Here is a 27341-nt window from a genome sequence, read left to right as displayed (position 1 = left end):
TTCTGCAGAACACAAATACAGGTTATTTTTATAAATAAAGGATAGAGCTCTGTCAGGTCCTTATAATGGAAGTACACAGGTGCCAGCACTTTGACATTCCAAAAGTCACATTTAGGTGGCATAAAAGTAATCCACATGACTCTGTTCGATCAATCAATCTCTTTGAAGCAAATTGATAAGTTTGTGTCAAAAATAAATTGATGATTAAAATGTTATTAACTTTTAAAAAGCTCTTCCTGCCAGCTGCTGACGCATCACATAGCTGTTGCGTGATGTAAGCGCATCAGCGAGTTTATGCGAGAATTCGGAAGCTGTGTTTATTTACAACAGAAGAACAAACGTCATGGGAGAGTTCGGCCATTTTAAACAGCATCAGGGACCTGAATGGAAGCGCCGATTTCAAGTTAAAAACATTTAAATTATCGATTTGTTTCTTCAACAAACTTATCAGTTCACTTCAGAAGACATTAATTGTCACATAGATTACTTTTATGGTGCCTAAATGTGACATTTGGACCGTCAAAGTGCTGGTACCCATGTACTTCTATTATAAGGACCTGACAGAGCTCTATACACTTCTTAATTTTTGTTCTGCTGAAGAAATACAGTCATACACATCTGGGATGGTATCAAGGTAAGTGAACAATGAGAGAATATTCCTTTTTGGGTGAACTAGTCCTTTTAGCATCCGGCCTCTCTTTGTGCATGAAAACAGCATACCCAAAGTAAAACTCTTCCCGTTCTTGAACCCTTTTGTGTCTACAAACACAAACTTTGGCTCATTTGAAAGTAGACACTTAAACATGTTATTCAAGAGTAAAAATTTATCTTTGTGGGATAAAAAAATTTGTTAGAGCTATTCAAATATTTTGAATAGTGACCTCAGATATTATTTATAAAATAATTTATTTTTTAGATATTCAAGGCTATGCGCAGTGCCCCAGATCTTATACATAGCCACATGTCAAGTTGATATGACCAAAACACTCTGCTCCATAATGATTTATGTAAGTGTACTTCCAAAAAGGTCACTTGGAGGTGCCAATAGACCACTTGTAGTAACTCCATAAACCTATTATCACAATTATATATTTATACATTTGATCAACGATGTGAAAAGAACATTGCAACATTTCAAATTGCAATGTTCTTTTCACAATGGAAACAAACTTTTACTTACAATGTTCTGTTAATTTTTCCAAATTGACTTTAGCCACTGCCTGGCTTTGATCACCATCAGTGAAGCCTGTAGCACACCTGCAAACTGAACGAAAAGCTGTGGAAAAATTGACAATGCATTGAGAGCACGTGTGTTCCAGGGTCTAACACGCGGTGAGCGAAACTGGGAAGGGTGGCTCATCTCGGCTTGAATGACATGTCATGACATGGTGTGATGAAAAAATGCAGTCGGGAGCACGTGTTCTTCAAACCCTCAGTGATGGTGACTGAATTTTAGGAGGGCGGATCAGATTGCGGGTCCAAAATCCGAGTTCTTTGTCTACAGTATGGCAGTTACAAGCTATAACTGCACACCATGCATAAAAGCGCAAACACAAACAAAAACAGTCCACGGTTTTCCACTCCGAATATGGACGATGCAAATCTTTACATCACTCGTGTTGACTGACTTGTTTGGCTATTTTGAAAGACTACCCAATCACATCTGCACAGAAAATCTTGATGGAGGGCTCATTTTGTTCGCAAGAGCCTCCCAAATATCGTGTTTTGAGTGTTTTGCTACTGAAACACTACACAGAGTGCAATATTTTGTAGAGAATGTACATGAATGATAACTTTTGGAGGATTGTGCTCATCTGTGTTTGGCAGTTATTGGTTTTAATGTGGCCTTCATAGTACGAAAAGCAAAAAAGAATGTCTTTATAAAATTCAACCCCTGGGACATGATATTGCCAGAAGTTTAAGCAACACCCATAAACACTTCCTATATTGTGAATATAGATAAAATAAACCTGAAAATTGCTTTTTTCAATTTCTTGCTGCAGTGTTTTCCAACACATTTACAACAAATATTTGAAAACAGAAAATGTGCTCCATACATAGTCATTGCTGTAGATAAATGTTGGAACTGGCACATTGCAAAATATCCACTGTTAACCAACCAAGTAGGCCCAATTATTGGCCGATACCAATAATCTCACAAGGGCAACATTTTGGCCAATTAACACTGAACTCCTGACAATGTGTTTCAATAAAAGGGCAAAAATGTCCAAACTTGGTCATGCTACCAAATCTTAGATTTTGTTTCATGGCAGTCATATTTCACTGATGGCATAAAGAAGGTGATTAGTCTCTCAGCACAGTTCACAAGAACATGAAGTTCACATGCATGCACACACAGTAAAGGGTTTAAGGCCCCAATATACTTCTGGAGAAGTTCTTTCAGGGGTAAAAAGTTCTAAACATCTGAGCAACGGTATACTTTTCCTTAACATATAGACATCAGTCACACCGCTGTGGGAGGCATTAAAAAGTACATTCAAATATGAGAATGCTAAACTAAACTGTAAAACCTAAACTAATGTGACATTCAAATGTGCTATCAGTGACTTTTTGCCTCATTCTATCTCATCTCGCATGAGGTCTGTAAAATATGTTGTATTAATCACTCAATGATAATTTTGCTGTAGAACGTGGCCATAATAAGCGCCGATTACACTGTTATTGTAATTTATTATGATACTGATTCTACTGCAAGTGTTAATGTGCAGAATAAAGACAAAAGAATGACGATGGGCTTACTTTGGGCAGATTGCACATGAGTGAATGGGCACTTGAGAGTTTTCGAGTCGATCTGATTCCTTTTGTAGACAAATTTTTGCGCATTTCTAAAAATTAGACTTAAGAAAATACTAATTTTTGTGCATTTTCCATCCACTACGTAATGTGCATTATCATGAGGGAGCGGCCTCATTACGATGGAGCAGCTGAATTAACTTTCCCTGCTTTAGGAACAGTTTTATTTGCAAGATTGGAGCAAGTATCTCATTTTATTAAATGCATCAACGAGATACCGCAGAATAAGTGTAATATCTGATATAATGTGGGCTGAAATAGCTGCGATGCCCACACACCACCAGTCTCCGCATACCTGGGAGCGCCCGCTCTCAAAACTGTTCTGGCGAATTGTTAGGACCCACTTTATCGACCAGCTCTGGGTTAAATTCTTCTGAATGACAAGCGCTAAATTCAAAGAATTGTGTTCCAAGGTCGGACTTTTCAGTGGCCTAGTCACATCAAGTTATCGCACACTCATAACACATGCACAAATGGTCAAAACATCATCGTTTTGCAAATAAACCGTTTCCATCACCTTAATGCACATTTTAACATATGTGAAACTCTAGAAAATCCACCTCCTCCTAGGATGTTCAATTTTAAGCAAATGTATAAAGTTTATTCACATATCATGCGTTTCCATTCAGGATATCTTATGTGCAATTTATAAATGTGCATAAAAATAGTTGGATGGAAACCCACCTTAAGTGAACGATTGTACAGATGTTTGCAAATTTGCACCAGCTTGCTAATAATGCTACATGCTGGTGTGATCTTGTTGACTGATTTTCATTAGCTGAACAAGTTATCTGCTGCAAGGTAGGTAGAGCCCTAGGTCACAGGTGTTTATCAGCCAGTAAGAATTTGTCCTAAAACTTCGCCCAGGAGAGCTGTTATGAACCACCGAAACAAACTACAAAAACGCCTTCTTTTTGGCAAGACTTAATTCTTAATGGCGTCACACCCGTTCGTTCTTCGATTTCGTATGAAGTATATCAGGGCCATTACTCAGCAGCTAAACTAACCTTACTTTTTCTCTCTCTTTCTACCTTTATTTTACCAGTGAATGGTAGTATCTAGAAAGGGTATGTCCCTTCAGGAGAGAGGTGCCAATGTCCAACCGGCCTAATTCCAATCCAGGGGGGTCACTGCGCCGTTCACAGAGGAACACAGCCGCGGCCCAGCCACTAGACCATACACTCACAGGAAGGTGAGTACACACAATCACGTTACAGTCTCTTTTAGCCTAATTTTGCTTTTTCATCTGCCTTGTCTTGTGCCCGGTCTAGGGTTCGATTCTTTCGGAGTGTACTACATAGATCGTGACACATGCTAACTACAACTGCTTTGTGACACTTTTATTGCAGTCAATTCAAGTAGTTACATAAATTAGGCCTTCCAGACTGTCTGGACAAACCCTCCTGGTATACTCATGACGTAGCAGCAAACGGAAAACCGAAGCAAACCTTTGGCTTTATGGTTTGGGTCGGTGTGTGTGAATCTATATTTAGGTGTCTGTGTTACCCATAGAGATCTCTGACAGACTTTTTTTACAGATATTTTTAGGGTTTTGGATCATGCCATTTTTCTTTTTTTTATTATTCATCTTCGTTTTGTTTCTGACCTGTATGGCTTCATTACTTCAGTAGTACAAAATTAGATGTAAGGCATAATAATTGGGAATGTTAGCCTCAGTCTCAATTCACGTTCATTACATCTTTTTGCATGTAAATGTGATAGAGGCTGTTAGTCCTTAACATTCTGCTTAACATCTCCTTGTGTAAGCAAATCATACAGGTTTTGAATATGGATGTACACAGATAGTTGTTATTCTTTTTACCGTTAAATGCACCTGTATTCGAAAACCAAAATCACTATTCGGTTATTCTACTTGTGCAATAGAGTTCTTGAACCCAATCCTGACAAACCGGCAGGTCTAAGACCAGGTTCAGCTCAGTATTTGGCCATTGCACCGAATCTGTTCTTGATGGCTGTGTTTTGGGAGTGTTTTTCAAGGGTCTCATTTTTTTAGACACTGTCAAGTTAAAAAGAACTGTCATTTTTATAAACGCATCTCGAGACACCTGCGTTCTGTTTCATTTGTTGTTTTAGCGCAGATGTCACAAAGATTCTACCTTCTGAAGGAATTCTTGTTGCAAAGAGGATTTCATGTGACTGTTACACATGATTCAAGATTGATTTTCACTCAGCAAATTTTCAGTGCTAAACAGTAAGCCAATGTATGCACACCAGAACAAAATGAAAAAAACAAAGTTCACAAGTTAAATGCTAAACTAGATTTGGGCAATAAACCAATATTTATATTTCTAAAAAAATTAAATCGATTTTTTTTTTTTTTTTTTTTTTAATATCGATGGTAATTTTCGATATGTTACATCTAGACGATCGGATCAGGTACGTGTTGCTAAAAACGCAAGCAGTTCGGCACAGTTTTAAACACAAGCAGCTAACTAAATCACAGTCATGAAATCAGCCTGTTAGGAAATATTAGTAGGCTAGTGGCTGCATAGCCCTGCTGTCATGGAAACCAGCAATGAGGCTCAGTAGGCACTAGCTAGCTATCAGGCTAATTTTGCGTCATTGTGTACCGAACAAGACACCCTTTTACCAGAATGTGAACCTTAAACCAAAAATGTGGTTGTAAATTTGGTCAGTGATTGGTGTTTGTTTTCTAGATGGGTGGATAGAAATAGTGCTGCAGGTGTAGTCAGCTAGGAAAATTGAATTTCCTCTTCAACTCCCCATCCCACACTGCTCTCTGCTGTTTAATTTCCAACCTCTCTAGGTTGCAGCCAGAGCAAGTAAATCAAAAAGCAAATTCCCCACCTGAAAATAGAAGATCTAATTCTAAGGCTTCCAAAGCCCCACCCAGCTCAGCCGTCGGCTCCGCCCGCGGCCACGCCTCTCGAAGGTATCCCTTTTTCTCCTCTATTGCGTGTGGGTCTTTGTGGAAGTGGACAAATTAACAATGTGTAGATCAGAGGTTGTGTTAACTGAAACATTTCCATCATTTACCTATAAAAAAAAAAAATAATCAAAATATTTTCAGTCATTTTGACTGTTAAAAATCAAGAAAGAAATATAACAATTTAAACCTAGTATCTTTACAAGGTATATATATGTGGCGCCTCTCTCTCTGAATGCGCATGTGTTCGAGATTGAAAAAGCGTTCTTAACCAAGTGACAATGAGAAGGCACTTTGTAACACAATGTGCTACTGTCTTTATTACAAATTATTGGTGTAACATTTCGTTTCTTTCCTCATCTGTTACATTGTAATTGAACATGTTAAGTTTAAAACCAACAATCCCTATCTCTGTAAATTAATAAAGAGTTTAAGCATTTGCATCAGTCGACCAGAATAGAATGGCATACATGTTTACCATATACAACTGAACCATGATGAAAATTTAGCAAATTAGTCCATCAGATTGACGGATAATGACTTCTTGTAGCGCAACCTCTGGTGTAGATGTGTGTGTGCCGTCTTCTCTGTCTTGGGTTTTCAAAACTTTCCTCGTCTCCTCCCGCCCCCCTTTGTTTTTACAGAAACATTCTCTCTCTATCCGTGGGTTCACACTCGATTCCAGATCCAGACTTAGAAGCAGCAGGGACTTCAGGCCAGCTGGGGAGACGGGAAGGTAGCAGCACCCGCGCTCTCAAACGCAGCTCCGCATTAGACCTCTGTTCACCCAGCCCGGTCAAACGGCCCAAAGCCTTGTCAAGCAGCCACCCATCTGAGAGTGCAGCTAGTGGGCCGACGGCCTTCACAGCCTTCCCTGAACCTACAGTGCCCAGAAAGTTTCCAGTAACTGTCAGCACCAAGTCCAAAAAGAGACGGTTAGCAGCCGAGCTGACTCCCGCTTCATCCAGCAGAACCGTGAGCAAGAAAAACGCATCCTACCCTGGCCCTAGTGGGGCCCCGAGCACCCCCTCTCAAAAACGCAAGAAGGCAGACGCCTCTTCATTGTCGTCGTCGTTCCTCTTCCTCCCTCCCTAGTTCAAGCAGTGCGGCAGGCCCTCTGCCACCCCGCAACGAGGCCAGCCGGGCAGCCAAACCCACCAAGCTGGCGTCCAAATCGGCCGCCTCAGCCAAAGCTGGGTGTAGCACCGTGACTGACTCATCCTCCTCCTCAGCCTCTTCATCGTCTTCCTCTTCCTCCTCGGCCGCCGCTGGCACCAACAACTGTGCCCCTCAGGGCGCCCGGCTAAAGCAGGGCAAGGACCAGAGCAAAGCACGACGTTCACGCTCAGCATCCTCCCCTTCCCCCCGCAGAAGCAGCCGAGATAAAGAGCAGAGCAAGGCTGCCGGCTCCAAGTTTGACTGGACGTCCCGCTTCAACCCCAAAGTCAACCTGCCAAAGCCCAAACTGTCTCTGCCAGGATCGGCCAAGGCTGAGACCTCCTCCAAGCCTGGGCCCTCTGGACTGCAGGCCAAACTAGCAAGTGAGTCACTGAAACTACCATATGGAGTTTGCCATCGTTTATGTATGAATTTTTAAAGGAATATTTTGGAGTCAAAAGAAGCCCAGCTCTGTTGACGGTAGGCTTGTCGCGATTATGAAATAATCATCTTATCGCGGTTATTTGATCTAATTATTATTTGTGATGACCGCGATTATTGGGCACTTAAAATTTGGCACATTTGTGTGTCATTCAGTTGAACTCTGAGCGTCACTGAGCCGCACCACGGATGCCAACCTGTCCAGAAAAGCTTCTCAAGTGGACTGATGCTCACGTCAAACTCCCACGAAAATTAAAACGAACAAATATAAACTTAGATGGTGAACGTAAAGCGCTCCGGTTTCACTTTAATGATTGTGTAACTGCAAATGTTCCTGGTCAAAGCAGGTTCATACACGCATTGTTAATGACATGGAGGAGATGCATACTTACACTATTTCTGTGAAGTGATAAAATGATAATACGAGTTCTCAAAGTTTTTCCTTTATGATAATTTGAATTTAAATATGTAAAATGGCTTCTTAAAGCGTATGACGCACACATGCATCTTAAGAAATGTATATGCCAAATTATCATGAAAGCCCTAAGACAATTAATATTCATAATCGCAATTATTTGTTTGACAGTTAATCGCTAGCTAGATTTCATTATGGTGACAGCCCTAATTTACTGCATCTGTAGCATATTGCAAGTCGTTCCTCAGTTTGTAAAAACAAACAAAAACATGCTGTTACAATGATGCACTTACAGTGGACGTCTATGGGGCATTTCTATTTTTTTTTTTATTCAGGGTTCCCGAAGTCATGGAAATTCCTGTAGTGAAAATAATTTTTCCTCGCTTGGCTCTAAAATACTTCATCAGCTAGAAAGGGGCTGTATGGTTTAAAATCATTATCCAGTAGTTACGAAATGTGAAATTGGAAATTAATTAATCTGCCCAAAGAGTGGGAACCCAGTAAATCTTTCTTACATGTGTTGTTTTAGCTGTAAATTTGTCAACACATATTTTTAGTGAGAGGACTACTGTTCTACATGAACAAATTAATGATAATGTGTTAATTGAATTCATTGTTGTGGGTGGTGGTTTGCTCCATGTAAACATTACTTTGCTGATGGTTACGTCTCCCTTTCTGGTGTTCTTGCATGTTATAGAGTTTACTAACTTAAGTGTTGTCACATTAGTTTAAAGAATAGATAAAATTTCCACAAACAAGGTTACTTAAGCTACCCTTTGTCTATACTTCCAGAACAGTGTGTATTTGTTTGGTTTATCCCGGTGCGTGATTTCTTATTGCAAGTGTGTCAGTCTAAACAACATTTTTTTGAATGCTGAATTTAATTCGTTCTTTAGTCAAAATTAATTTGTCATTGCCAAAAATTATATTCTTAAATTTTTTATTTCATGCACAAATTCTGTACGAGATTATGAACTTCAGCTCTCACAAATAAGAGACTAAACATTTTTAAGGGTTTGTGTAGGCATTCTTTTTGAGAGCGTTTTTAGTGTGTGTGTGTTGCTGTAACATCAGGGCTTTGCTCTTTTGACCAGATTGAATGTCACTATGCACACACTTGAACTTGTGCATGTAGTCTCCAGTTTCAACAGTGTACACATGTATGGCACACCAGCTGCAAGGGCACTAGATGTGGACAGTATTTAGAAACCTGCTACAAGTGACAATGCTGATGTTCCAGATTTTACATGACTGAGGTAATCTTATCAGGATAATCTTCTGTGATGGACGTTGTAGCTCTTGACGTATACACTCACCGGCCACTTTATTGGGTACACCTGTACATATTCATGTGATTACACTGCTGCCACATGATTGGCTGATTAGATAAAGTATAAAAGAATGCAGATATGGGTCAGGAGCTCCTGTTAATGTTCATATCAACCATCAGAATGGGGGAAAAATGTGATCTCAGTGATATAGAACATGACATGATCTCCTGGGATTTTCACGCACAAAAGTCTCTTAGAGTGTAAAGAGAATGGTGCGAAAAACATCCAGCGAGCGGCTGTTCAGTGGGTGAAAATGGCTTTTTAATGAGAGGTCTGAGGAGAATGGCCAGACTGGTCCAAGCTGACTGGAAGGTGACAGTAACACAAATAAATATGTGTTACAACAGTGCTATGCAGAAAAGCATTTCTGAAAGTACAAGCACCAGAAGACCCCTTCGGGTACCACTACTTTCAGCTTAGAACAGGAAACTGAAGCTGCAGTGGGCACAGGCTCACCAAAACTGGACTGTCGATGATTTGAAAAACATCTGGTCTGACAAATCTGGATTTCTGCTGAAGTACACATATGTAGGCCCACTGCAGCCTCCGTTTTCTTTTCTTGTCTTACAGAACTGGAACACTATGTGATCTTCTGCTGTTGTAACCCATCCGGCCTCAATGTTTGATGTGTTGTGCATTCTGAGATGTTATTCTGGTCACTACAATTGTACAGAGGGGTTATCGGAGATACTGTAGCCTTTCTGTCAGCTCAAACCAGTCTGGCCGTTCTCCGTTGACCTCTCTCATCAACAAGACATTTTTGGTTGTTCACTGGTTGTTTTTTGTTTTCTGCACCATCCTCTATACACTAGAGACTGTTGTGTGTGAAAATCCCAGGAGATCAGCAGTTACAGAAATACTCAAACCAGCCCGTCTGGCCCCAACAATCATGCCATGGTCTAAATCAGGAGATAATTTTTTTTTCCCTATGCTGATGGTTGATGTGAACATTAACTGAAGCTACTGACCCATATCTGCATGATTTTATGCACCGCACTGCTGCCACTTGATTGGCAGATTAGATATTCGGATGAATACGTAGATATGCAGGTGTGCCCAATAAAGTGGCCGGTGAGTGTATGTGGCCTGTTGGTCTACACAGATCAGTACAGAATGATTCAACCTAGAATAAATGGATCATTCTGCATGTCAGCAAATGCCTAACTATTACTTTTAAAGAAATTGTTTGCCCAAAAATAATAGTTTACTCATCCTTATGTTATCTTAAACTCAAATTATTTAAATACATTTTTTTTGATTGAGATATGTTTTTGTCTGTACATTGCAAGTCAGGGCAGTCAACACTTTCAAACACCAATAAGCACATATTGGCAGCATAAAGGGAATCCATACAAATCGGGTGGTTTAATCCATGTCTTCTGAAGTTATACGATTGGTTTTGGGTGAGAACAGACTAAAATGTAACTCCTTTTTTCCTCATAAATCTTGACATTTGCACTCTCCTTGGCGCAATTGTGTTTTAAAGCTACATTATACTTTACACATTTCACATATACAGAGAAGATTTTAAATAGCGCAAGAGATAGTGTTCTGCCAGAAAATGTAATAAGTTTAGTCCATTTCTCACCCAAAACCAATTATTTTGCTTCAGAAAACATGGATTTAACCCTTGAGTTTTTACCTTTACTAATGAGTAAATTACCTGTATGCTGCCTTTTTATGTCCTTTTTGGAGCTTGAAAGTGTTGGAACCCATTGACTTGCATTGGATGAACAAAAACTCTCTCCCAAAAAAACAAATCTCCATTATCCTATTAAAAATAGATTTCAGTTTCTTTATGTAAAACATTCATTTTTCTTTCTGTTGATTTTGTGTTGAAATATGACTGACTGATTTTCTTGACAGGTATAATGAGATTCATTTTAATTTGTATGATCATTGGACAGTATTTTTACTGCAATCATTACAGCTGACCCTTGACCCAATGGTTAATATCCAGAGCAGAGTTTAGTTCAGCTTAGGGACTTTACAAATCAGTCTCCTCAGTAATTGCATGGTGATCAGATTCTCACCTCCATGAAGTCTGTTTCTAGGCCCAGTAATAGTGGGTGGGGTTTGGGCTCTGGTCATGGCAGGGGAGCTGTCTCAGGTTTCGGTCCCTTTCAGCGCCTGCGTCCTGGGCTAAAAATATCAGGCTGCAGCTGCCTTAGAGTATTTTATGGACCCAGCTGGATGTATGCAGAGGTAGGAAGGGATTTTGATGTAGGTACTTTGCTGTGTGAATGAGCCTAGCAGAGTTTCGGAGTATCAGAATGTCTAGAGGTGGGTCAGAACATTGGCATTCTTAGATTTCTATGTGCTTGAGTTGCATTGGTCAGGTTTTTGGTATGATGAGGCCTGTTGGTGGGGTGTTCAGGATCATGAGTCGTGTTGGTTGGGTGTTTAAGCTCATTAGTGGTATTGGTTGGGGATTCAGGATTATGAGTTGTGCTGGTCTGTGTGTTGGTTGGGTGTTTGGGCTCATGGGTGGTATTGGTTGGGTGTTCAGGATTATGAATTGTTGATCGTGTTTAGGATGAGTCGTGTTGGTTGGGTGTTTAGGATCATGAGTCGGGTTGGGTGGGTGTTTAGGATCATGAGTCGTGTTGGTTGGGTGTTTAGGATCATGAGTCGTGTTGGTTGGGTGTTTAGGATCATGAGTCGTGTTGGTTGGGTGTTTAGGATCATGAGTCGTGTTGGTTGGGTGTTTGGGCTCATGGGTGGTATTGGTTGGGTGTTCAGGATTATGAATTATTGATCATGTTTAGGATGAGTCGTATTGGTTGGGTGTTTAGGATCATGAGTCGGGTTGGGTGGGTGTTTAGGATCATGAGTCGTGTTGGTTGGGTGTTTAGGATCATGAGTCGTGTTGGTTGGGTGTTTAGGATCATGAGTCGTGTTGGTTGGGTGTTTGGGCTCATGGGTGGTATTGGTTGGGTGTTCAGGATTATGAATTGTTTATCATGTTTAGGATGAGTCGTGTTGGTTGGGTGTTTAGGATCATAAGTGGTATTGGTTAGGTGTTTAGGCTCATGACTGGTATTGGCTGGATGTTTAACAATACTATTTGTTGGTTGGGTGTTAAGGATTGAGAGCCCTATTGGTTAGATTTTAAGCTCATGGGTGGTATTGGTTGAGTGTTCAGGATGAGTCACGTTGGTTGGGTGTTTAGGATCATGAGTGGTATTGGTTGGGTGTTCAGGATGATGAGTCATGTTAATTGGGTGTTTAGGCTCATAAGTGGTATTGGTTAGGTGTTAAGGCTCATGGGTAAAATTGGTTGGGTGTTTTAGATCATGTAATTTGTTGGTTGGGTGTTTAGGATCATAAGTAGTATTGGTTGGGTGTTTAGGCTCATGACTGGTATTGGATGGGTGTTTAAAATGTGTTTGTTGTGTGTTTACGCTAATTAGCGATATTGGTTAAATGTTTAGGTTCATTAATGGTATTGGTTAGATTTTAGGTTCATGAGTGGTATCGTTAAATGCTAAGGATCATGAGTGGTATTGGTTGGGTGTTTATGCTCATGAGTGTTATTGATTATCAAACCGCAAGCACTGCGATTTAATTAGTCTGCACGTGCTGTTCACTGCAGGTACTGTATGTGTGCAGCTGTATGAGCCTAATGGGCTGAGTGCATTATATTTACAGTGCAAATGTTCAATTAGTGAATCTAGAGCATAGTTCCAAATATGCTGGCTGCTAAAAACTACAATCCAAATCTAAAGTAACTGGGTTTTTGTGGACAGAAGAGTGTCCTCCTGCAGTATCCCTCCAAAATAATAATAATAGTCATATCACAGTTCAAATAGTATGGATGCTCCAAACTATCGGCCACCGATCGGGATCTGCCAATATTCACGTCCTATGACTCAGTAGGTGATCAGTAATTTCGACAATCGCATAAACCGAACGCTCACGTCGCAAAAGACGGGCTGCTCCTTTAAGACATAAGCACTGTCGTGGCAATACAGAGTGTGGGGAATACTGGTATTGTTTTGGATGACAATAAATTTGATTCAGCAGTTAAAAACGATGCAGTAGGAGAGGAATGGCAAATATGAAAAGTACTGTTAATGTGGTGTTTCACACGACAAGGCAAAAAGTTCAAGGAACACAGCACGAGATGTGAAACGGTCTTGCTTATTATCGTTCATGGCGGAAATAACGTGAGTGTAATTCAAACATCTTTATTAAATATCTCCCGATTAACAATAGTAGCACCTGTAGTCCAGAAACAGTGCTCCAGAAACATGTTCTTTCTCCACTTTCCTTTCATCTCTTGCCCTCATGAGAGCACGTGTTCCCCTCATTAAAGTTCAAGCAACGACAAGTGACTTTTCTTTTCTATATATTTTAAAATCTTTTATTTAAATACTTTTTGTGATTTTTCTCTCCAATCTGGAATGCCCAATTCCCAATGCGCTCTTAAGTCCTCATGGTGGCATAGTGACTTGCCTCAATCCGGGAGGCAGAGGACAAATCTCAGTTGCCTCCGCGTCTGAGATCATCAATCCGCACATCTTATCATGTGGCTTGTTGAGTGTGTTATCTCCGAGACATAGTGCATGTGTGCGGAGGTTTCACGCTATTCTCCGAGGCATCCACTCACAACTCACCACACATCCCACCAGAGTGAGAACAACACTATAGTGACCATGAGGATGTTACCCCATGTGACTACCCTCCCTAGCAACCGGGCTAATTTTTGCTTAGGAGACCTGGCTGGAGTCACTCAGCTTGCCCTGGATTCGAATTCACGACTCCAGAGGTGGTAGTCAGCATCTTTACTTGCTGAGCTGCCCAGGCCCCATGAAAAATGCAAATTAATGCAATCATCCAAATAATGACAAGGCAGGGAAGGAATTTATAAATATAATAATAGTAATATATCATTATATAATGTACTAAATATAATGCAAAAATAAAATAAGGAATAAGAATAATTACAGTTGAAATCAGAAGATTACATACACCATAGCCGAATACATTTTAAACAATTCCTGACATTTAATCATGGAAAACATTCCATGGCTTAGGTCAGTTAGGATCACTACTTTATTTTAAGTGAAATGTCAGAATAATAGTAGAGTATGATTTCTTTCAGCTTTTATTTCTTTCATCACATTCCCAGTGGGTCAGAGGTTTACATGTATTTGGTAGCATTGCCTTTAAATTGTTATCCTGAGTCAAATTTTGGGTAGCCTTCCACAAGCTTCTCACAATAAGTTGCTGGAATTTTGAACCATTCCTCCAGACAGAACTGGTGTAACTGAGTCAGGTTTGTAGGCCTCCTTGGTCGCACATGCTTTTTCAGTTCTGCCCACAAATTTTCTGTGGGATTGAGGTCAGGGCTTTTTGATGGCCATTCCAATACCTTGACTCTGTTGAACAATTTTGACACAACATTAGAGGTATGCTTGGGGTCACTGTCCATTTGGAAGACCCATTTGCGACCGAGCTTTAACTTTCTGGCTGATGTCTTGAGATGTTGCTTCAATATATCTTCACAAAATAGATGGCATCATAAGTAAAAATATGAAGTGCACCAGTCCCTCCTGCAGCAAATCACCCCACAACATGATGCTGCCACCCCCATGATTCATGATTGGGATGGTGTTCTTCGACTTGCAAGCCTTCAAACATAAAGATGGTCATTATGGCCAAACAGTAAAATTATGTTTCATCAGACCAGAGGGCATTTCTCCAAAAAGTAAGATATTTTCCCCATGTGCACTTGCAAACTGTACTCTGGCTTTTTTATTATGGCTGTTTTGGAGCAGTATCTTCTTGCTGGCTGAGCAACCATTCAAGTTGTGTCGATATAGGACTTGTTTTATTGTGGATTTAGATAATTTTCTACCTGTTTCCTCCAGCATCTTCACAAGTTCCTTTGCTGTTGTTCTGGGATTGATTTGCACTTTTCACACTACACTATGTTCTTCTCTATGAGAATGAATCTGTCTCCTTCCTGAGCAGTATGATGGCTGCGTGCGTGGTCCCATGGTGTATATGCTTGAGTACTATTGTTTGTACAGATGAATGTAGTACCTTCAGGCATTTGGAAATTGCTCACAAGGATGAACCAGACTTGTGGCGGTCCACTATTTTCTTTTGAGGTCTTGGCTGATTTCTTTTGATTTATTTCATGATGTCAAGCAAAGAGGCACTGAAATGGAAGGTAGGCCTTAAAATACATGCACAGGTTCACCTCTAATTGACTCCAATTAACTCCAATTGACTCCATCAGAAGCGTATTGGCTAATTGCCTAAAGGCTTGACAACATTTTCTGGAATGTTCCAAGCTGCTTAAATGCACAGTTAACTTAGTGTATGTAAACTTCTGACCCATTGGAATTGTGATGTAGTCAATTAAATGTGAAACAGTCTGTCTGTAAACAATTGCTGAAAATATTCCTCATGTCATGCACAAAGTAGATGTCCTAAATGTCTTTCCAAAACTATAGTTTGCTATTATGAAATCTGGAGTGGTTAAAAAATGAGTTTTAATGACTTAAACCTAAGTGTACGTAAACCCATGACTTCAACGGCGTATGAAACAATGACAATGAATCAATAACCAAAAATGTCACATTAAGTTTTAATTGCACCATTGGGTTATCAGTTTCTCTTCAGTTTGACACTAAGCTTAATTTTTTTATAGGCTATCTACAGTTGAAGTCAGAAGTTTACATACACTTAAGTTGATGTCAGGTTTTAGGTTTTTAACCACTCCACATATTTAATATTAGCAAACTATTGTTTTGGCAAGTTGTTTAGGACATATACTTTGTGTATGACGAGTAATTTTTCCAACAATTGTTGGAATGTCAGGAATTGTGAAAAAACGGAATTTAAATATATTTGGCTAAGGTGTATGTAAACTTTTGACTTAAACTTTATCTTAATTTAGATAATATTTTGTTAACCTATACTTGTTTAAATGTCTTATTTAAAAAAAGTCTTCAACTTTTTTCAGCAAAAACTAGGCAAAGTGATAATACTGGGAAGAGGAAATTCGTTTAATAGTGACCGTGTGCAGAAAACTTGCATATAGACAGATATGACCGAGATCCTGAGAAAAGGTGAAATGATCGGTATCAGACGATCAGGTGACAAGAAGATCGGTGGTCAGTATCGGCTGTAAAAAATCCTGATCGTAGCATCCCTTTCAAAAAGTAGTCAAAATGTTTTTGTTTTTTTTAATAAATAATTTCAACTAGATTTTTTGTCCAAATCATTCAGCCTTGGGTTGGGTGTTCAGGTTCATGAGAGGTATTGGTTGGGTGATTTGTGTTAGATTCAAATTGGCTGTAGAACTTTCTGAGCATGGTAGCAGGAGGTTTGTCTTGTGTAAAAATGGTGTAAGGCTAGTTGACCTCTGACTGGGTTGGTTAACTTCCCTCTGATGTGAAGAGTCACTGGGGGGCATGTTGCCAAAGGGCAAGGGCTAGTGCTTTGCCCAGAATAGACCCTCAGTGTTAGGGTTTGACCACCAAAGCAGTTGTTGGCATGAGTGATTCATTTGGCATTACATGGTAAGAACTAATAGAGGTCTTTTTAAAGGTTCTGTCTTTCCTTTTACCTACTCTTTCTTTCTATGACCTGAAACAAGTACAAAAATGCACGTGCAAATGCTTGAACAATGCATTGCATTGTGTGGTTCTGTTGTACATGCTTACAGTGCATTCTTGCTTTACTGTGGTAGGAACAAACACCAGGAGTGGTGGTTTGAATTGAGTTCCGACACATTTCGTAAAGCAACAATGCATGACATTTAAGCTTGCATAGCTTAAAGTGTTTGCATCCACTTAATTCTGTAGACTGTTTAGGAACTATCTCTTGATTTTTCTACATTGTTGATGAGGAACAGAGTTGTTAAATGTAGAAAGTACTTGTGAGTTACAGTAAACAGTGCTAATGAGATAATGTGAAGAATGTGGTGGTTACTGTGGAAACAGTTTTAACAGTGTACTTGTATGTGCATGAGTGTGAGAGGTGGTGCTGGAGTAAATGTGGTTGTTATGGCTAGTGGTTAAAAATCAGAGCCAGTTGATGGATCAATTCAAGTATTTCTAGTGTTTTTACGTTAAATTTGTTCTCCAATTCATATTTAGTCATGTTTGTCATTCTTTTATGTGTTCTTTTACCTATTAGTTTGAGGCCCCCATGGATATCATGATGGCCGTTATTCTTAATTATCTGGAAAAAATGTATCGGAAGGCAATAATCAGACGTGGTGCGAGGCGACATTATGACGTTGTTTTAGTTTACTAAAATATGTAGGATATGGTCACTTTACTGTTTTGGCCAAACCGAAGCGTGTCTGCAGAAGTACCAAACATAAAACTACATAGGCCTAGAATAAAATATAATTTCATTAGTAGCATTTTTTCCCTATTTGCAGTATCTGTGGCATTTTTGTCACTTTGAATGTGAAGTCATTTTGTATAGCACTTTTTACAACACATTTCAAAGCAGCTTTACAGAAAATTACGCTGTAACAAAAAAAAATTAGGTACCGGTATTATATTTTAAGTACTTATTGTGCGGTTTAAATGAATAGCACACTTGAAAATAATGTCCTTAGGCCAATATTTTTCTTTTTTTTTTGCCCCAGGACCTGGTTAATTTCTGCCCCTGGTCTGGTGTATGTTTGGTACCTCCGTCTGTTGTGAAGGATGTTTTGCAATATTTTGGTAACAGTATAAGGTTCTATTCATTAACATTGGGTATTATGAACGAACAATGAACAATATATTTTAAACCGTGCTTATTAGTCTTATATAATACAATCGTTTGTTGTTTGTTCATTGTTTGTGCATTAACTAATGTTAACAAATGCAACTTTTAATTTTAAACGTATTACTATAATATATTTTGAAATTAATAATTGCTGTAAAAGTGTTTTTCATTTTTAGTACGTTAACTAATGTTTTTAATTAACGTTAACAAATGGAACCTTATTGTAAATTGTTACCAATATTTTAGGCAGTGGTTGCTATTTATGCACACAGTGGAAATGCACTCATAGACACTTTTATGTATTAATATTAGTTTGACTAAATCAGCTTGTTTTCCTCCCTCTTTATAATTTTTTTTTTGACCTCTTTAAGATATTTTGCTGTTGGTGTGCAGATTTGTGCCACAGTTAATTAAATGCTTTCTTAGACTTATCAACATTTTCAAAACCTCTTTAATTTAAGACCACTTCAGGTATCAGCAGACATGAGTTTACCAAGTGTTTACAGTCAGCCACTAAAAAAGTAATTGATCACCCAAAAATGTTTGGCATAATAACAAACATGTATGGCTTTCTTCTGTGGAAGACAAAAGGATATGTGTAGCAGATTTTTCCAATCTGCATTTTTTCATACAGTGAAAGTGGATGGGGGTGGGACTATTGAGCTAAAAAAATAAACAAAAACTACTGTGCATATGGGATTATTTCCTTCTGAAACTCACATTTATCTGAATAGCACTGATTGTACAGGAGCACTGCGCAAATACCCCCATGGAGGTTACCCCCATGTGACTACCCTCCCTAGTCACGGTACCAAAATTTCAGTAGTTGGTACTCAATACCATTTTCGGTACCAAAGCAAAACACAAAAACAGGTTTCTGAACAACACTCTTTTAATAACAAAGTCTACAAAACATTAGCAGCAGAACTAGGAACAAACATATGCCATTGAGCAACACTTTAATTTAAATAGATTATTTTTTAATTATAACAAAACTGAACAATGTATGCTTAAAGTATTTTTGAACACTTATATAAGATTTGCTTCAACTTTTGCAACTTTTAATTTGTTTTTACCAAGTACTAAAAAAAGGTCTAAATAAACAAGCATACAATAGAATGAATAAAAAACAATTTCCAAACTAATGTGCAAAGTGCTCTCTTATTAATAAAGCTGCATATTGCCATTTTTCGTCATGATAAGAAAAGCATATGGACATATATTTAGATATATCATATTATGATTAAAGTCGCGAGCAATCGCGTTCTAATCTAGCTGCATTGTGTCCGCGCGCGAGGGATGAGTTCCCCGAGGCAGAGTCTCTCTCAGCCGGGAGCAGTTTCAATCTTACCCCCTGAGATCGGGACATTCGCGCAACTCATAGAAGAGGCACCGACCACACAGATAAATGCCAGTTTCTGAGTTTATAGTTATTAACATGATCTGCTTCTGTATTATTTGAACTTTAATAAAGCAATAACGCATTACATTTTACTGCATTTAAGATTTAATGCCGGGATGTTTCCTTTAAAGAGCTCCGCCTCCGCTTATTCCACAACGGTACATGCTTCTGAATGTACTTTTTTTTTTTTTAATCATTCCCTAATACTTTGGGAAATACATAAAATAAACTGTGAAAGTTTAAACTCAACTGCTTTATTTGCTTGGATAAATCCGGGTGTCTGTTTTTCATGTGCTTTATTAAGTTTGATGTGTTCCCTCCTTTCGTCAGAAAATTGCGAAAGCACCGTTTACAAATAGGTTTTTGCTGATCTGTGATGTTTCCCTTTTCACAATTTTTGACAACACTACTCCCTAGCAACCGGGCCAATTGGTTGCTTAGGATGGAAGCATGACTGGAGTCACTCAGCACGCCCTGGATTTGAACTTTCGGCTCCAGGTGTGGTAGTCGGTGTTACTTGCTGAGCTACCCAGTTCGCCAATACATGCTCCATTAATGGTTAGATCATTTTGTTTTCAAAAATGGTCAGTGAGCTTAAAGATGAACTCTTGGTATTATGCAGCATCCTACTCAAAGAATAAAGGTATTGTACTGTCAAAAACATTTTGTTCTGTATGATATATCATTCTACCCTGCTGAGTAGTAATATAATGTTCTCTTTCTGTGATTTAAAAATGCTGTTCTCCTGTCTTTGAATGACCACTAATTTAAAGCTTTCTTTTCGATGTTGACTGATTAGGATCAGCGTGAAAGTGTTTCTCAGAACTGTCTTTCCCTTTCCCCGTCATTATGAATATTCTGAGTATAATGTTCTCTGTTATTCTGTCTAGGTTTGAGGAAGTCAACTAAGAAGCGTAGTGAGTCTCCCCCAGCAGAGCTCCCCAGCTTTCGGAGGAGCACACGTCAGAAGACCACGGGCTCTTGCGCTAGCACCAGGTACTGAGCTGTAATAGTCTTGTACACCAACAATACATGTATTTGACTGGATATGTGGAGTCTCGACTTTGTTGGACCTGTAATGGACCTCATCGTCACCATGTGCCTGTTTACACCTGCTATTAACATCCACCTTTAGTCATCCGATGACTCGAACCTGAAGTTTTCTTGATTCAGGTTTTGTTTAAACTTTTCACAACACAGAATAATTCATAAAAATATGATGTAATGTCTGACTTGTCTTAAAGTCCTCATTGAGCAGTTACAATGAAAAACTTCTTTTAAAATCAAGCCTTAATTATTTGTCTTTTGGCTCCCATTGACCAAGTCAAAGGCGACTGTGGCAAGGAACACAAAACTTCATAAGATGTTAGTTAATGGAACAAAATAATCCTTGGGAGAAACCAGGAATATAATTCCTATATAAGTTATCTATGTGTACTACAAATGCATTAAGTATACTGAGTAAATTTTTGGGTTGCAATGTTTAAAATTAGGATTGATTGATCTAAGATTAATGATTAAGTGTCTTTGAAGTCCATCCCGAATTGACTGCAGAAGTGCACATTGATGTATTATCCTTTGTTATTTGGCTAGTAAAGGCTTTAGTCGGCAGTCATTTATTGTTTATGTATTCCATTTTAAGAGAAGTGATGCAAGCAGTGGTCAGAGAAGTGCTACTCACTGTTGATAGCAGTTTATTCGCTATGTAGTCCATGCTAAGACCAAGATTATGTAGGCAGAGGTCAGTGAGGTGTGCTTTGCAGTCTGGCTGGAATCATGTGGCAGTTCATTTTTGGTGAAGTCAATCTTAAAGGAATAGTTCACCCAAAAATGAAGATTCTCTCATTATACACTTACCCTGATGCCATCCCAGATGAAGATTTTTAGATGATAGAGCTCTGTCAGGTCCTTATAATAGAATAATTATTATAATTAGATAATATTATAATTATAATGCCTAAATATGACTTTTGGATTGTCAAAGTGCTGGCACCCATGTACTTCTATTATAAGGACCTGACAGTCCAAGGTGAAGGCAGTGGCCATTGAAATATCACTTATTACTTGGCTGGAGTTGGCAGGAGTTCATCCTCCATGAAGTCCATTGTAATAGATTGAAAAGATGCAGACAATGATCATCGAAGAGCCGTGCACTGTTAGGTTGGCACAGACTGAAGTTACCGTAGTTGTCATCTCCCAGCGACAAAGCAGTAGTATTGGGACATTGTGCTGGACCGAAGCTGGATCTGGCAGGCTTTGGTAACGAGGATGAGACAGGGGAACAAGTGGAAAAATCTTAGTGTAGATGCCATTCACTTAATTTTGAAACAGTCTTATATAATATGAGAAATGTTTGCGGTTCTGGCAGATCTGACTCTCTGACTCATTTTAAAGGTAAATGCATCAATCTGGTGCACTTTTAGAGCAACATGAAGAGGCTAGATCTATGAAGAACTCTGTGCCTTTGTAAACAATTTTGTGCACTAGTAGTAATTTAATCATATACACATTGGTTGCATATATGTGAATTGTGATGTTCTCCCACAAAACAAGGTAATCAAGACTGAGTTTAACGCAGTTCAAAAACTTAACTGAAACTACTCTGACCTACTGCCCCTTACATGCTGTCCCTCCCTCAGGGGAGTGAGAGATGCTTTGCCAAAACAATGGAGCAAAACACAACGTTACAGATCTTTTATGTTTTTATGAAAAGTGTAAAAATATTTTCAGTACATTTATGAAACTGTGGCGGGAAAAATTTTGGTAATAAATGGGAAACACTCCGGACGTTAAATCTTCTGCTGTGAGTAATAGTTCCGTATTTGTGAGGTGTTGTGGAGAGGTTCAGTTCTTTATTAAATTTGCATTGAAGAAAGGGCCAAGCCCTATCTAGGGACCAGCAACTTGGGTGTGTGCTGTTTTTCACTTGGGCCAATAAGCAACTTCATATTGACATGCTAAAATCACTCCGAATACGTAAGCAACCCTATAGCCATGTCTTGGAATCCACTCACAACAACCCTGAGTCATGGTGGCGAGTTTTAGATGGGCAAGCACCACACACAGAAAATGTCATAATAAAGTTGGTTATTATATTTTTCCCTGCCCACCAAGCCTCAGTTCCATCTGTGGAAATTAAAAGTAATTTCATAGGTGAAGAAAGTTATTCGATTTTGATGAAAGAAAAACATTCTTTAGAATAATGTCCTGAGAATCATTTCAGTCAAGTGTTTCAAAACTTTTGGCCAGTAGTGTATATCTGAAAAATCTAGACTAATATATATATATATATATATATATATATATATACACACACATATACATATATACATACAGGTGAAACTCGAAAAATTAGAATATCGTGCAAAAGTTCATTAATTTCAGTAATTCAACTTAAAAGGTGAAACTAATATATTATATAGACTCATTACAAGCAAAGTAAGATATTTCAAGCCTTTATTTGATAGAATTTTGATGATTATGGCTTACAGCTTATGAAAACCCCAAATTCAGAATCTCAGAAAATTAGAATATTGTGAAAAGGTTCAGTATTGTAGGCTCAAAGTGTCACACTCTAATCAGCTAAACACCTGCAAAGGGTTCCTGAGCCTTTAAATGGTCTCTCAGTCTGGTTCAGTTGAATTCACAATCATGGGGAAGACTGCTGACCTGACAGTTGTGCAGAAAACCATCATTGACACCCTCCACAAGGAGGGAAAGACTCAAAAGGTAATTGCAAAAGAGGTTGGATGTTCTCAAAGTGCTGTATCAAAGCACATTAATAGAAAGTTAAGTGGAAGGGAAAAGTGTGGAAGAAAAAGGTGCACAAGCAGCAGGGATGACCGTAGCCTGGAGAGGATTGTCAGGAAAAGGCCATTCAAATGTGTGGGGAGCTTCACAAGGAGTGGACTGAGGCTTCAAATGTCAGTATTCCTCTTGTCAAGCGGCTCCTGAACAACAAACAACGTCAGAAGCGTCTTACCTGGGCTAAAGAAAAAAAGAACTGGTCTGTTGCTCAGTGGTCCAAAGTCCTCTTTTCTGATGAGAGCAAATTTTGCATCTCATTTGGAAACCAAGGTCCCAGAGTCTGGAGGAAGAATGGAGAGGCACACAATCCAAGATGCTTGAAGTCCAGTGTGAAGTTTCCACAGTCTGTGTTGGTTTGGGGAGCCATGTCATCGGCTGGTGTTGGTCCACTGTGCTTTATTATGTCCAGAGTCAACGCAGCCGTCTACTGGGACATTTTAGAGCACTTCATGCTTCCTTCAGCAGACAAGCTTTATGGAGATGCTGACTTCATTTTCCAGCAGGACTTGGCACCTGCCCACACTGCCAAAAGTACCAAAACCTGGTTCAATGACCATGGTATTACTGTGCTTGATTGGCCAGCAAACTCGCCTGACCTGAACCCCATAGAGAATCTATGGGGCATTGCTAAGAGAAAGATGAGAGACATGAGACCAAACAATGCAGAAGAGCTGAAGGCCGCTATTGAAGCATCTTGGTCTTCCATAACACCTCAGCAGTGCCACAGGCTGATGGCATCCATGCCACGCCGCATTGAGGCAGTAATTAATGCAAAAGGGGCCCAAACCAAGTACTGAGTACATATGCATGATTATACTTTTCAGAGGGCTGACATTTCTGTATTTAAAATCCTTTTTTTTATTGATTTCATGTAATATTCTAATTTTCTGAGATTCTGAATTTGGGGTTTTCATAAGCTGTAAGCCATAATCATCAAAATTCTATCAAATAAAGGCTTGAAATATCTTACTTTGCTTGTAATGAGTCTATATAATATATTAGTTTCACCTTTTAAGTTGAATTACTGAAATTAATGAACTTTTGCACGATATTCTAATTTTTCGAGTTTCACCTGTATGTATATGTAAATCATCGGGAAAATCTTTTCAATTAAAGGCATCGATCCCAAACCTAAAATGTATATATTTAAACAGTGGACTTTCTCATCACTTTTCCCCATTTATCATCTCTTTCTAGTCGGCGAGGCTCAGGCCTGGGCAAGCGCGGAGCAGCCGAAGCTCGCCGACAGGACAAAATGGCTGACTCCGACAACAACCTGGACGGGGCCAATTCATCGGCTGCGCGCACCGAGGAGACGCCACAAGGGGCGTCAGGTAAGACTTCAGTTGCCCTGAGAACTGATATTACACGTTACATGTTATAATATAAACATTTACACGTTACATGTTATACTATAAACATATGCATTATTAACACCTGACACTTGACATTAACGCCCTGCAAGTATAGTTAGAACATGGCAGTCACTCTTACTAGCCACTTTGGCAGGTGACTTTTTCTTGCTTTGTAAATTGTGTGAACGTGGTGCTGCCCAAACAAATGTAATGATATTCTTCTTGTATTCAACGCTATATAATCACTAAATTTGCATCTCGTCTGAAACACGCTTTTGCACGGGGCTATTCAAATCTGGTTTTCTCGTGAGCCGTCACTTACCCACTCCACATCCTATCTCTGGAGTGTGTGCAGGTCAACTGGACTTCCCCCCCATTGTCCACTCATTATCCGTCATTATGCATGTTCCAGAAAAAGGATGCAGAGTGAATCACATGCAGGATTCAACCAGGCTTCACTAGATTTTGCCGCAGACCACAAAACTTAATTATGGACAGTTTTCCTCTAGTCCTACTCCTGTTTTTAACTAGTGTATAATTCATGTTTGCCTTCAGATAAAAAAGGAAAATAAAACAATGCTTAAATCATTAAGACTGCATCCTGCTAAACTCATATAATTGTCGAAAAAATAACATTTCCAAACAAATGCATGCATGCATTTACAGTCTCCAGTTACCTTTTTATCACTATTTTTGGAGCAGGGGAGTGTGGCTAGTGGCTTTGGAACACAAATAGCCACAGTGGCTGGTGAGCCAAAAAGTTCACGTCAAGCCCTGATGACAGTAGCCTAATACAGCTGTGCTGATAAACCAAGTCTTAGTCTTTTAAACTCATCTTAACACATTTTCTCTCCTTGCTGTGTAGCATCTAGCTCAGTGGCTGGAGCTGTTGGCATGACCACTTCTGGAGAGAGTGAATCAGATGACTCTGAAATGGGAAGACTGCAAGGCATGTTTGCGTTCACTTTTATTCCATTACAGACTTGCGTTTGTGTTCTAGATATACAGTTGTTGTGTTTTTTGTGTGTGTTCTTGAATGTCGGGTAATTGCATTATATGATTGCAGATCTTAGTGTTATGTGAGCAGTCGTGTGTATGGTTCCTTTTTAAAATCTGCATCTCTTGCTGTCTCTTCAGCTCTGCTCGAGGCCAGGGGACTTCCTCCTCACCTGTTTGGCCCCTTTGGACCCCGTATGTCTCAGCTGTTTCACAGGACCATAGGCAGTGGAGCAAGTGAGTGACTTTGACTATAAAGGTGATGATGTTTATGTCAAGCTACTCCAGCTCTTGCATTGATCCCCTGCTGACCTCTTCTGTACTTGCTTCTCTCTCTCATTGCTTGCAGGCTCAAAGGCGCAGCAGCTGCTGCAGGGGCTGCAAGCCACAGGTGATGAGTCCCAGCAGCTTCAGGCTGCTATAGAGATGTGCCAGCTGCTAGTGATGGGTAACGAGGAGACACTGGGAGGATTCCCCGTCAAGACCGTCGTACCGGCCCTGGTGAGTTCTGGTTCTCTCTGCACAGGAAAAATGAACCTGAATCTATTCTGTAATGAACATCATGTCCCTTTTTCTTCTACTCTCCTTGCAGATCACACTGTTACAGATGGAGCATAATTTTGATATTGTGAGTATTAGGAGCTTGTGTGTGTAAGTGCATGTTTCTACACCTACAGAGTCCATACAGAGTACATTGTGCAAGCCTAACAAGGCCAACTCCAGTAAATCTTTCACCCGGCAATTATTTCATCCATTTTTTTTACAGTCATTCCATTTAGACACTTACAATTGGAGAATAATGTGATAACTGCCCACTGCGTCTGTCCTTTCTGCAGATGAATCATGCGTCTCGCGCCCTCACCTACATGATGGAGGCTCTGCCGCGCTCCTCGGCTGTGGTGGTGGATGCCATCCCTGTCTTCCTGGAAAAGGTATATGGTCCCTTTGAAGAATTGTAGAATATTTCTCTTTTAAATATGTATGTGTTTGATGGGTTTGCTTCTGTTGTCTTTGCATGTTATTAAATGTATGTGTTTGGAATATGTCCACAGCTTCAGGTAATACAGTTTATAGATGTGGCAGAACAGGCCTTGACCGCCCTGGAGATGTTATCACGGAGGCACAGCAAAGCTATTTTACAGGCTGTGAGTACTCGCTGTTATGTTTTCTTTTTAGCAGTAGTCACCGTCCCACCAATACAGTATCTCTTGCAAGACATTAATTATCAGAAATCATTAGATTGACATTTTGAAAGCTTTTCCTCTGTGATCAATGTCCATTTTGTTCCACATAGTAGTTGTAGTCAGTAAAGCAATGTGATTAAAGACACCAATGTTAAAAAATGTACATTTATTCATAATTATTGCTGTCATTATTCTGCAAAGTAATACAGCTGATTAGCCCAACTTTAGAGTGTTTACAGTTTCCAAGCAAATTCGTAAATAAATGTTCAGTTCAGTTATGCAGACACAGGTGTGCATATACAGTGCATCCAGAAAGTATTCACAGTGCTTCACTTTTTCCACATTTTGTTACGTTACAGCCTTATTCCAAAATTTATTAAATTCATTATTTTCCTCAAAATACTACAAACAAAAGCCCATAATGACAATGTGAAAGAACTTTGTTTGAAATCTTTGCAAATGTATTAAAAATAAAAAATGAAAAAAATCACATGTACATAAGTATTAACAACCTTTGCTCAATACTTTGTTGAAGCACCTTTGGCACCAATTACAGCCTCAAGTCTTTTTGTGTATGATGCTACAAGTTTGGCACACCTATTTTTGGGCAGTTTCTCCCATTCTTCATTGCAGGACCTCTCCTGCTCCATCAGGTTGGATGGGGGGAGCGTCAGTGCACAGCCATTTTCAGATCTCTCCAGAGATGTTCAATCGGGTTCAAGTCTGGGCTCTGGCTGGGCCACTCAAGGACATTCACAGAGTTGTCCTGTAGCCACTCCTTTGTT

At 39.4% G+C, this 27341-nt stretch overlaps 1 protein-coding gene across 1 annotated transcript in view; it reads left to right on the top strand.

Annotated features, from left to right (window-relative positions):
* The window catches only part of LOC127662004 (E3 ubiquitin-protein ligase TRIP12-like), a 75263-nt gene that overhangs the window by 10724 nt on the left and 37198 nt on the right, over positions 1-27341 (top strand). Inside the window, 12 exon segments of the mRNA XM_052153014.1 lie at positions 3860-4006; positions 5603-5728; positions 6367-6796; positions 6798-7263; positions 20105-20210; positions 24219-24355; positions 25242-25325; positions 25514-25609; positions 25722-25873; positions 25965-26000; positions 26209-26304; positions 26425-26517. Of these exon segments, the coding sequence (XP_052008974.1) occupies positions 3909-4006; positions 5603-5728; positions 6367-6796; positions 6798-7263; positions 20105-20210; positions 24219-24355; positions 25242-25325; positions 25514-25609; positions 25722-25873; positions 25965-26000; positions 26209-26304; positions 26425-26517 (1920 nt within the window). The 5' untranslated portion in view covers positions 3860-3908.

The sequence above is a fragment of the Xyrauchen texanus genome, chromosome 21, assembly GCF_025860055.1.
Source record: "Xyrauchen texanus isolate HMW12.3.18 chromosome 21, RBS_HiC_50CHRs, whole genome shotgun sequence".
Classification (NCBI taxonomy): Eukaryota; Metazoa; Chordata; class Actinopteri; order Cypriniformes; family Catostomidae; genus Xyrauchen; species Xyrauchen texanus.
The sequence above is the reverse complement of the archived record's forward strand: the minus strand, read 5'-3'. Positions and strand labels throughout refer to the sequence as shown.